At 36.6% G+C, this 12286-nt stretch overlaps 1 protein-coding gene across 1 annotated transcript in view; it reads left to right on the forward strand.

Annotated features, from left to right (window-relative positions):
* Positions 1–1109: 1109 nt before the first annotated feature.
* Positions 1110–12286, forward strand: part of LOC139148173 (rotatin-like) — a 40097-nt gene continuing 28920 nt past the window's right edge. The window contains exons 1-17 of the mRNA XM_070719482.1: positions 1110–1318; positions 1417–1604; positions 2320–2509; positions 3320–3520; positions 4075–4165; positions 4352–4466; positions 4968–5112; positions 6213–6378; positions 6758–7025; positions 7545–7724; positions 8006–8218; positions 8510–8622; positions 9101–9227; positions 9510–9635; positions 10278–10394; positions 11420–11562; positions 12055–12220. Coding sequence (XP_070575583.1) covers positions 1267–1318; positions 1417–1604; positions 2320–2509; positions 3320–3520; positions 4075–4165; positions 4352–4466; positions 4968–5112; positions 6213–6378; positions 6758–7025; positions 7545–7724; positions 8006–8218; positions 8510–8622; positions 9101–9227; positions 9510–9635; positions 10278–10394; positions 11420–11562; positions 12055–12220 — 2601 coding nt within the window. The 5' untranslated portion in view covers positions 1110–1266. The remainder of the gene's footprint in view (positions 1319–1416; positions 1605–2319; positions 2510–3319; positions 3521–4074; positions 4166–4351; positions 4467–4967; positions 5113–6212; positions 6379–6757; positions 7026–7544; positions 7725–8005; positions 8219–8509; positions 8623–9100; positions 9228–9509; positions 9636–10277; positions 10395–11419; positions 11563–12054; positions 12221–12286) is intronic.

Genomic DNA, 12286 nt, shown 5'->3' on the forward strand with positions numbered 1-12286 from the left:
TTACTTATTAAAATGGTGTTATTTGGTGCCATTGGTGGCCATTTGAAAGTTTTAGCAGAGTCACGAAGACTCAAAATATATTACAAACAAAATGATTCCCCGTTATTACTTTGCCAAGATGCTGAAACAGGTGAATCCAAATAGGAAAATTTCTATTTTTTCACTACTTAATGCAAAGAAATGCTAATTAATGCAAAGAAATCAAAATCCAACTTCTGCATATGCTTATACTACAGATGTGCTTGAGATTTCTTATGTCTCAAACGTTTGTGTGCTATTAGTTCAAATTCACTGAGGATATGGCTAATCAAATTGGAATGCAGCTTCTATCTGGATAATAACAGGTGTATAAAGACATATATAAATAGGTCTATTTGACGGCAAATTGTTGCATCCTTGTCCAACTCTCGTCACATATTGCATTGCAAATGCTGTGCTTCTTCAATTGTTAGAAATTCAAAAAGTAGTTCTGGAAACATTCAAAATTAAGGTGAGTGCGGGAATGACTTTATGTACAGCAAATACTTTTGTTCGCAAGTCATGATAAGCCTGGCAAATCATTGTGAAGAACAACAATGGACACAATGAATTGAGTACCATGGTATTCAATATATTTTCAGGTGTGAGGATGAGAAACTTTAGCAGAAGCATAACAAATGAATAATGCTACTTAATGTTTCAAATTGAAACACTGGGGAGGTGTAAAACAACAGCAAAAATTTGAGTTCAAATATTAATCAAATCAGGGTATAAATGAAATGACATGAATTCAGATGTTATGAAAATTTCGTGACCAACGGGTGCGCCGAAAATGGAAGATGTTATGAAAATAACCCCTAACTTGCACACCAGGTGCCTCGATAAACCAGTAATCTATTAAAGGCGTGGTTAAGGAGACAAAATTTTGTTTCCATCCTTGGAGGATATCATCATCTTGGAAATCATTGTTATGCAATGAGAGCTTGGTTGGAATCAACTGTACGTTGACATTGACGAGGCGACAGCCAGCAGATTCAGATTACTTGAATTGCACGCCCTCTATTGGCAAACATGAATTATGATCGGGCTAAAAGGCGGAAGTCGCGCAGACACATGGGTAATAATGCACAGGAAAATACCAATGGCGGATGATTCGAACTGGCTGTGCTCACACTCACAGTACAGTTTTTCGAACTGAAAGATAACAGAAGTCGGTTCCGTCCCAAAACTGCAACGGAATATCAAAGTTACGTCATCCTTGAAGGTAGTAACTCCGTGCACTCTACAATGCAACCTGTACGCTCTGATGTGAACTTGAGGCCCCTGTTCACGAAACTCGGTAAGTTTCAAAAACATTGACAAGACCGTGCATGTTTTGAAGACGAAGTCACGTCGTTGGCTGCTGAACTTTTGAATGCATTTCTTCTTAAATTTAAGGACATCAATTGGAAGAAATTCGAGTACGGTCACTTACCAATATTATTTCCAAGCTTGATCATAATGTGATCTGTGAAGCGGATCTTGTGCAAGAAAAATACTTCCTAATTCGTCTGCTAGAATGGTTCAACTATCCTACTGTGCCAATGCAAGATGATGTTATATCAATGCTCGAGAGACTATCAAAGGTGAGTGCATTAACTGGCTATATTTGCCTTCAAGCTTGCTATCGTTGAAGCTTACATTAACGTATGAATGTCATTTCTCATCCTGTATCATCATAGAAGCAAAGGAATACATCTGCGACAGAAACCATGGCATCGCTGTAGCTGCAGGATTACAATAGCTCGAGGTTTTCCCTGGTCGGACGGCAGAACTGTTTTGCCGTCCGACCCACAACCCCAGACCACGGTTCCTCCACAAAACCGTGCCCAGACACAAACTCGAGCTACTGTACTGCAGCTAGACGTCAGTCTGCTTAATCATGTGAACTAAGGTGTTGAATCTGACCATGGAGCTACCAAATGCTACATGATCTGACCATAGAGGTATGAGCTGACTTTGAGGTGTTAAAGTACTTCAAGCGCACTGATTGCCAAGTTTGCATACTGCGCAAAGTTAGAAACTTACATGTACATTTGCACAGACACATGTTCCACTTTATAAATAAATAGTGTAAATAAACTTTGTAAATAGTGCAGTAAAATTATCAAAAACAGATACCTTTGAATAAAGCAAATGTTTCTGTTTTTCCACACAAATTAAAAGGCATGACACTGCTGTGAACACATCTTGCTTTTGTCTCCAGGCTGATTCCAGGACAAACCAAGCATCAATTACACATAATGTTGGACATTACGTTGTTGACAAAGCTACAGATTTACCTTCTCTCTTTCCCTTCAGCACTCATCTGCAGCTAAAATTCTTGTTGACATCGGTGGAGTTGAGTTCCTGTCACAGTTGAGGCCAAACAGTGAACCCAAGCTTCAAGTGATCATTGATAGAACATTAGAGAATTTGTTTAGTTTGCCAGAAATAGGAGAGGCTGAACACAGAAGGGAGTGTATTTATCATCAAAGTTCCCCTTCTCAAGGTAGGTTTTCAATCCAGTAATGTTGACAAAATTACAGTACTGTAAATTAATTTGAACTGTTTACAATAATAAAAAAGAACGCTTTGTAGGTAGTGCAGCATGGATGGTACTTAACTCGCACCTTTTCCAACCCAACCAGAACCAACTCACCCGATACCATCTCGCCCATTGTTTTAGATGTACATGTAGTAATAGTATATCTTGTGTTATAGATTCCATGTACCCTGTGTTGTAAAGTTTTACAGAGTTGACAGGCACCTGTCAAAAATTGGCTATTGACCACAGTTTAGTGAAATAAACTGCTCTTCTTCTAATATGTCACTAATTCAATATTTTGTATGTAGTAGCGAAAGCTGTCATACGCTGTACCATATTACTCAAGCAATGGCATTTCATTAGCCATGTCCTGTACATGTTCCACACGTGTATTTTGGCTGATTGTCATCAATTTCAAGTATCTTGCATCGTGAATATTGTGTTTGAAGGACCACATATGCACATGGAGACTGGTCGGAGGTTATTTTGAGTCGATGATTTGTCAGGACAAGGCAGTCATATAAATCTCAAATTGTTTTAGGGCGAGTTTGTATCAGGCGAGTTGGTATCGGGCAACTTGGTTTCAGGCGGGTTGGAAATGGTACAAGTTAACTGGTACATACAGCACATAACCTTTCAAGATTTAAATGCGTATGTTGTTGAGTACAGTGATAAGACGTGAAATATTATAAATGTGTGCTTATGCAGGCTCGCTTATGTCTTACTCGTTCAATTCTTAACCTTAGTTTGAAAATTCATACTCTCTATTTGCAGATGAAACTGCTGCAAGTGCAGCTATTAACTCCAAGTGTACAGATGGTATCAGCCAAATTCAGCACAGTCAGATATCTCACTCCCATAGCAGTAAACCATTCTATGACATCCAAGAACCTCAAGTTGGTTACTTCATACAGGACCAGCGACAGTCTACACTGGACCCAGCAACAAGGCAAAGCCAGGCTCCACAGGCCTCAGGTAAGTCCCTCAGGTTTTATACTCAACCAATGTTTCCCATTGTACAGAGGCCAAGTTTGGTGCAGGGTCATTATTTTAATGTGATAGTAACTGCTAAACAGATATGCTCAGTATAATTGCACTGCTTTTTTGGCATGAAGCATGTTCAGTACAACCATTCATTCATTCTGCAAGCCATGATAGGTTACAAGGGTCTTTACAGTTGTTTCAAGTCATCTCTTTCCTAAATCCTATTATTATTTCATTCAAATAAAAACTACAAGGCTTAAAAGCAATGCTGGAAAGTTAAATATAAAATATTATGCATGAAAGTGACAATCACATCCCAGGTTACTGTAAAATCTGTAATTTTCAAGGCGATTTAATTTCACTGTTTTTGCCAGTAATACAACAGATTCTCTTGTTATGTAACATTTTCACTGGGATTTAATTTAGCAGATTTTATGTTTCAGTGAAAATAGTAAAATTGAATTCCAGTGAAGAATTACGGTAATGCTTTAGTATTTTAGATATATTTAAAATTGTTAAAACAGAGGTTTTTTGTTTCTTTGTAGATTATGAAATGACAAGCTGTTTCCAGTTTTCTACATTTCCATGGCTACCTCTGACATCAACAGATAGACATGTTCTGACTTCCACTGACAGGTAAGTTACAATGTCAAGAGATCTTCAGTTTCTCATCCCTTACTGATATATAGCAATGATTGTAATCTGAAATCTGTCTACTGTAATTACTACAAATATTATTGAACTATGTTCAATTCTGATCCCATACTGGCACTGGTTCTTTCTTTTCCAATTTTGATAATACAATTGTATATTTCTGTTCAGTTCTTTAAGAAGTCCAAATCCAACTCTTGTGGGCAGTTCCTGTGAGTTCCTCACTGAAGTTGTGTTACAAGATTTCCCAGCTGAGATCTTTCTTCAGAGGCCAAGTATAGTACAGGTACATGAATGTCCTTTTAGTGTCATAACAATTGCAGAACATACTGTATATTTAGTGTAGTAACACTGTATGCAAGGCACAGAGCATGTATTTAGTTCAAGCATTGGTACACCTTGTGATGTGGCTTGCCAGAATATTTTATTACATGTAATGATCCATTGTGCTGAAAACATTTCACCACTATGGTTTGGCCCAACCCAAATGTTGTCAATTGTAAGAATGGCCCACTTCACAGGAAATGAGTGAGGGGCTTGAACAGGCTAACACTAGTAACAGCCAGAGATATTTGTCCACACACCCATCAAGCAAGAAAAAGCAAACAACAGAAAACAAACTGAGGTGGTCACGCAAAATTTTCCTGTATTCAAAACATTGAATGATACATTTAAATGTGTATATACTATCCCCAGTTTCATTTCATACAAACATTCATGTTTACTTATCAATCATTATTTAGGATAATTTCTTAGAATGTCAAATATTACATTTCTAACCCCACAGAGTTTACTGGCCCTTTTGAAGTTAAAACCACCTCATGATCACAGTCTGCCACTGTCTGCTGTGAAATGCCTGGAGGATCTATCCATTGATCTGGTGTCTAGGATCATCTTCTACCATGACCCAGCACTGTATTGTCCTAAACAAGGTAAGGGACTGGATTCATAATCAAACATATCTGGCAAATGAATCGTATTATATTTGACTCCCGTAATAATGGGCCTCAGGGACAGATATTCAGACTCTCAAATTTTTACAATTTTCTGATCTACCACTTGTGGGGCTCATTTTAACGGTCTTGGTGTAAGAAAAATTTTTACCATCTTAATTTTTCCAAAATCAAGAATTTTATTTTTTTCCATGGAGTTAACACAAGAATGATTGCCATTTTAATATAAAATATCTGTAAATCTTGGGTAATTTGTTTCTCCAGAACCAAAATTTGCAAAGTGACTGCCAATTTTCATCCTTGATTTTGAAAGAGAATGATTGAAAGATTCCTCAAGGAAAGTTTTAGCAAAAGTTTAAGTCTTTTACTTTCGAGGCGAGAGCTACCTTAATTAACTCGGTCTATCTATCCTAAATGGAAAGTTTGGAAGTATGATGAAGATATTATGCTTTAACTTCTCCAAACATGTGATTGAATATCACATGTATACAATTTCCATAATATGATCTTTGCATTCAGTTGATGCAAATTTACACACAGTAATCTTACCCACACCACCACCACCCCCCTGTAAATGCAGTGTGTTTGGTTTGGTATGTTTTAATTATCCGCAGCCCCCAAATAACATGAGCATTCTTAGTTTAAAAAGTCATACCTTTACTGAGTTTTTCATGTAAACACTGTCAAGTTGCCTGATTAATAACATTTGAATTTAGAGTGACATGTTCAAGAACCTTCATCTCGCATGAAAAGTGTAGCAGTGCATAGGGATGACAAGTGCAAATTGCAAAGAATTCACACATTGACGCAGATAATTAAGAATCTTGAATGGTTGAGTGGATACTGAAGGATGGAATTTTAACATTCAATGGATTTTAGCAAAGAAAGCAATGATTTGTACCATGCAGTAACTCATTTCTGCAGTCTGTACCATGTGAAATAGGAATATTTCAGTAGGTTGTTGGATAATGAAGAATAAAGAGCTCATTTTAATTATCGATTTTATTTTTAATAATTTTTAAATTTTTTTTTTTTTCTTTCTTTTCAAAAACATTTGACTTTTTTCTGTCACCCAACAGTTGACTTTGGTTTTGGTAGTGGTGGCAGCTCATCATCACACAGTAACGCAACTCTTCAGTCTTCACTGAGCAGTGGATCAAGACCATCAGTGCTGGGCCATTCCGGACCAAGATTGAGAGGAGACGGGCAAGACGGAGATTCCAGCAGTGCTACAACAACACCAACGTATGTATTGTCACACAAACTACAGCGTAATAGAAGTTGTGGTTACTTGTCGGTAAATGTGGAAAGTAGTGTTCTCAGTTCAAAGCTGCAAAGTTCATGACATCACCGCAAGAATTTATTATCACATGTGTATTCTCTCATTTGATGAATAATCTTTTCCCTGGGTTATAGAAATATGAATTATTTGTCAACAAAACTCATGTTCGGATCCTCCCCTAAACCTAAATCCCAAAAGATTGACAAAAGTTATCCCAAAGTCAATACTATGTTCAACATGTACATACAGTCACAGAAACTAAATGTAAAATAAAATGTGTCTTACAGCACCTAAACAGCCTATCATGATTTGTGATTGTTGAACTTATAATGTGAATTCCAGGCCATCCCCAAGGCAACCAGCAGCATCCCCAGAATCTGAATCTGATGTGGAAACGGACAGCGAGGACATGATAGCCCTGCAGTTCAGTCAGATCACAGTACCACAGTTCTGTGTGCTGGTGTTAGAGCATGCCACACCGCTATTGAAGACAAGCAATGGTGAGATGGTTTTACACTGTACACAGCTGCTGAACGGAGTGTTGGAACTGCTGAAACTGGCCGTCAGTCCAGAAATCTGGGATGAAAAGAGTGTAGTGGCCAGAGAAGTGGTAAGTAGTCTTCACATGTCATTGGCTTTGAGCTGTGTTTTACATATCATGCAACTAAGTCATTTACATATTCGATGGCATGCACCTTAGGGATACATTTCTTTGCATTCTTACTACTTACACAATAGTTTATTTACCTGCTATTTGTGGGACTCATTAAAGCCTGTATTTGTAGATTTTACCCATCTGTGATAGGTACTTAAATGAAAAATTCAATTTTTCCCCCATAGTGTTAACATATGGACTAGTGTCAGAACTTTGTGTGAGTTTACACTTTGCATTGTGACGTGTGATTTTTATTTTGATTATGAAAAGAATGGTTGATGGAAGTTTGTGCAAAGATTTAAAACCTTTGGTTTCTGAATCCTCTATTACTTTAATGCACAACGAACAAATTGAGATACAATGCTCAAAACCATGCTTCATACAAACTCATGTTTGCATACTTTTCTTGATCTTCACCACACCATGAAGTTGACCATGCTTATTTCTATGTATACATTGTACTTTCCATGGCAGGCAGAGAAGCTGGTAGATGTTCTTGAAGTTCTTGGTGATGTCTTGCTTTACCATCATCACAGTAGAAGTAACCTTTCAGACGGTGTGTCAGAACACGACATCATCCAACACAGACTGGCATTTATCACCGTCACTGCCTATGTGACACAATTCTTGGAGGCATTGATGCCTGTTGAAAAGGTAAGACAAGGTGTTCGCTGCAAGCCAGAAACTTGGAGTACATTTTTGAAAATGAGTCCCCACAAGGTAGACAAGAAAAGCATTGGCAAAATTTGAGTGTAATTATCCTTGAGTCACATTCTACATGTACCTTAAACATATTTGCTAACAAGTTATTCATGGCAGCATTGGTAAACGTAAGTTTCACCTTCAGTGAGTCCAGATAAAATATCTTTTCAGTTTTGAAGCAAGCTTCCCTATGCCAGTAACATTCAAAAGTTGTTATCTTTGATTCCTTTCAGGCAAAAGATCTCTTCCCAGAGAGTTTGAACACAGCCCTCGGTATAATTGTGATGGACTCTAGTCTCTGCCTGACCTACCCGTGCTTTCAAAGCATTGCCATCAAATACATCACAGAGACTGATGAAAAGCAGTATCAGATCTACAGTGCTGCAAAGAGTGTCTGTGAATCCATGGAAGCAACCTGTAGATTCCTTAAAACAGCAAATGATGAGGTGAGAGGGTAGTCTGTTTATGCTGGCAAGTCAGTTCACACTGTACTATTTTGTGTTGAGTAACTTAACATGATCACATGAAATTATGTATAAGTCATGCTGTGTAGGTGTAAGGTACAATTGCACTCGCCTAGAAACAGAGTTTCGAAGATATGCAAAAACTTTCTTCCGGGAAACTTCAATCATGCTCTTTCACAGTGATAAATAAAGATTGTCCAAATGTCACAAAAACTGTTCTGATAACTTTTTACAGTTATTACATTATCCATAGCTTATTTTATTCTTTTCCAGGATGAGAATTCTCTACAGGTTCAGATATCCCGAGCAGATCAAGCCTTGAACAGTGTTCCATACCATTCTCACATGCCACTGGTGGAAACCTTTGTCACTATGTGTTCTGAAATGTAAGAAAAACAGACATATTTTGCCTTTTCAGAGTTTCACAAACATTCAAGTTTAATATGTTTGAGAGGCATATCGACGATGAGATTCAACAGAAAACAAATTGTATTGATGGATTTTAAATTTTGTCAAAAATAGAGACAAGTACAATGTAAAATATCAACAAGATACACACAAATAGAATATTAGGTTGTAAAGGTCAAAAAGTATGTTGTTCAAAGTTTTTTACATACATACTATACATCTATTACATGTTTTCACACCAAGATTCACTCTGTTGATAGTAGTGAGAAAGAGTTGTCATAATTGTCTACAAATCTATGCTTGTGTATAAATTTGAATATAAAGTTCTTTGCTATGGTTTAGACATCCAGTCTTTGCAATTATTCATTTGCAATAATTTTTCTAAGAGTGTCCTCATTAAATTAAGAGGTTGACTGTGCTGTGTGACATAGATTTTTTTATTTTTTTATTCTTTAGCTGTAAACCTGCCAATGCTAATCCAAACCTTGTAGCTGAATGTAGGAGAGTTCTTTTGAAGTATCTAGCCCATCCTATATCCAAGGTGAAAATACACACATACTTGATGTGTTTGAATATTGTCAAGGTAAGTATTCCACAAGTTTATCCAGCTGTATCTCTTGTAGTAGTCTGATTGATGTGTCCATATACTCATACACAAATGTAAATGCACTTGCCATAGTAAGATTGAAGCCCTCCCCCCCTGAAAATGACCCTCTTCAACAATGGTTTAAGTTTATTACTTGCAATATCAGCTAAAAGTGAATTTACCACATCTCTGAATAGGCATGTCAAAGATGCCCAAAGTATCCAAAAGTATATTCTGGAAGCTTTTAATAATCACAATGAATGTATTTGATTCTCTCAGGATGCCTTGGGTATCACGGAGGCCACTACCCCTGGATCTGTGTCTTGTTTCAAGATCAAATTTCTCCTGGACCCGAGGATCACACGTGAAATTGCCGCCTATGGTGTCAGTGATGCTGAAGACCAGGTAATGAGTCTTGTCTTGATTTCACAGGAACATTTTAAACAAATTCAACCCTTGTCAGAAGATACAGTACATGTAACATAAAGATGACAAGCAATTTAAAGCTGATTCAAATTTTATGAGTTCGTCTGGATGCTTTCATTCAGATATCTAAATTGATAACTTCTGGATGCAGGTTAGTACTCTTATCTTTCTATTGCTTGTAGACTTTCTGTTCAACAAATTAAAAAAAAATCACTGAACAATGAAATACCATTGTAGCCTGTATTTTGCTTTTCCTTGTACATGTGTCATACATTCTTTTGTTATTCATTTATTCATTGACAATCGAAACTTACAATAATTCTCTGATGTTCTTTTTTAATGGAAGGAAAATAAATTTCTAAGTAGTGTTTAGTTGTGTGGTTCTTGTAGCTTGATAATTTACATAAATCCTTATAAATATGTGCATAGAAATGGGTTCTTCAGACTTATGTCAAGAATTCTATTGATATGTTCACATAATTCTCTAGCCAATTCATAGATTCTCTAGATACTCTTTATTTTTGGATTTAAAAAAACAAATGTAGCCCATGATTAAGTAGCACATACTCCAAGAAATGTCTACCCAACCTCGGAATTTCGAATTCATTTTTATCTTGACAGGTATCACTGACAGCCAGGGAAATCTTACTCTATCTACTACAAGGCAAGGTATTGATGGGTTCAGGACTGTGGAGTCAGGTTGTTGAAGCAATGGTGCCTGTTTTACCGATACTTCAGGTATGTGTGTGTTTCATCTTTGATACAACGAGGCCATAGGATGATGAAGATGGGCAGATTTCTCTGATGGGAAGGTCTTTTACATTTATCAGACACCGGTTTTCCTGTCATTGTGCTTAAAATGGAGTTGTTCCTCTCTTCAAACATGCCAAAGATTGTGGAAATGTACAAAATCTGTGATGGAATATGCTAGTTATGGAAACAAAAGAAAACTCAGAAGTTGAAATAGAGATTAAAATCACAAATTTTCCTTTTAGCAGAGGAAAAAAATGGCAGGATAACAAAGGACCTAACTTTTGTAATTTTACATTTTCAATCACTGTTTGGCAATCATATAGTAAATGGAATATCCCATGATTCAGTCTGATTTTAAAACATACAGTAAGGAGATCCAACTTCTTCGATGTATTGCATATCTCTTCAGTACAAAGAACACCAAAATATTGATGTTACAAATATCTGTCTGATTACTGTATTATAATATCTTAAAAAATAACTTTTTCTGCTCAAGGGAATTAATCATTTTGCAAAATTTTTGAAATCATCTGAAATATTTTTGGTAAAATAGGGAATAGGTGAACCTATGTCATCAGAGACAAGGATTAGTATTTGGAATGGACATGACAAAAGTAATGTGTACAGTACATCTTAAACAGATGACATTTTGAGACTTTATCAGTTGCTGATCACTTTAATGCAAATCACAATATTTGTAGCATGTACAAACATGTTTTCAGTGCAGTCTCTCTCTTGGCTGTTTCACTTGTCAGCCAAATTTTCAACATTCATTTCATTTATATTTGTGTATAACAATTTAGGCTTGAATCTGCAGAGAAATAGGTGAAACAAAAGATTGCACAATGGTGTTGTATTGTACAAACAGAGTAGAGAGCCCAGAGGGAAATTTCACAGTCTGTGAATTTTTATATATCAGTCTTATCCATTCTCAGTTGACTTTGTTGGGAAGTATGATTTTAAAATCAGTTCTAACGGTTTGATCAATAACAATTCTTCACTGTGTGCAGGCCTATGCAGACAAGCAGACCAATCTTGGAAGCTGTATCATTGGAATGACTCATAGAAGTGCAGAGTCTGAAGATGAGAGCCTGCTCCCAAATCTTGAACAGCTTAGAAGTACATTGAGATTAATGTTCTCAAAATGCACCAGGTCTGTCCTTTGCAGTACGCTCTCTAACTTGACATCATTTCTGAATCCTTTTGCACTACCTGAATTCAGGAGTGTTTAGAAATCTCTATACATTGCTGTGTGTAATACATGATATTTGTCGAAGTCAAAAAGAAATTTCTTGAATCAGTGATGTGTAATATTCGACTGTCATGGTACACTGGTATTTTGGTGTCACACAACTGTACCGTTCAGTCCTCAAACTTGAAAGAGAACAATACTTGTTCATGTTGAAAATGTTTCAGTTCAAATGGTGTGTGATCCATTGATGTTTTTCATTTGATGCAGAGGAACATGTCAAATAAGGTTGATTTGGTAAAATAAAGTGAAATTTATTATGCTGTTTTTAATTTACCCACTACTGTGCCATAAATTTTGCAGCAGCTACTCAGCCATGAGAAAAAGAAATAAAAGAATCATGAAATGTCTTCATATACCAGTAACAGTACAATATTTCTAACTATATTTTCACAGTGTACGTTCTGAAACAATCAAGTATATCCTGGCATTCCTTGCAACAGAGGATGACAGCATCAATAAACTACCGTCACTAACACAGGCTACTTTGACTGACATGGGTAACCTGCTGATAATGGATCAACCTATTGTACTTGACAATGAACAGAAATCAGTCTTCCAAGTAAGTAAACAAATGTCATTTGTGTGGAGTGTGTGGACGATAGGATGGTAATGTTTGTGTAACCTT

The sequence above is a fragment of the Ptychodera flava genome, chromosome 13 (assembly GCF_041260155.1).
Source record: "Ptychodera flava strain L36383 chromosome 13, AS_Pfla_20210202, whole genome shotgun sequence".
Taxonomy (NCBI): Eukaryota; Metazoa; Hemichordata; class Enteropneusta; family Ptychoderidae; genus Ptychodera; species Ptychodera flava.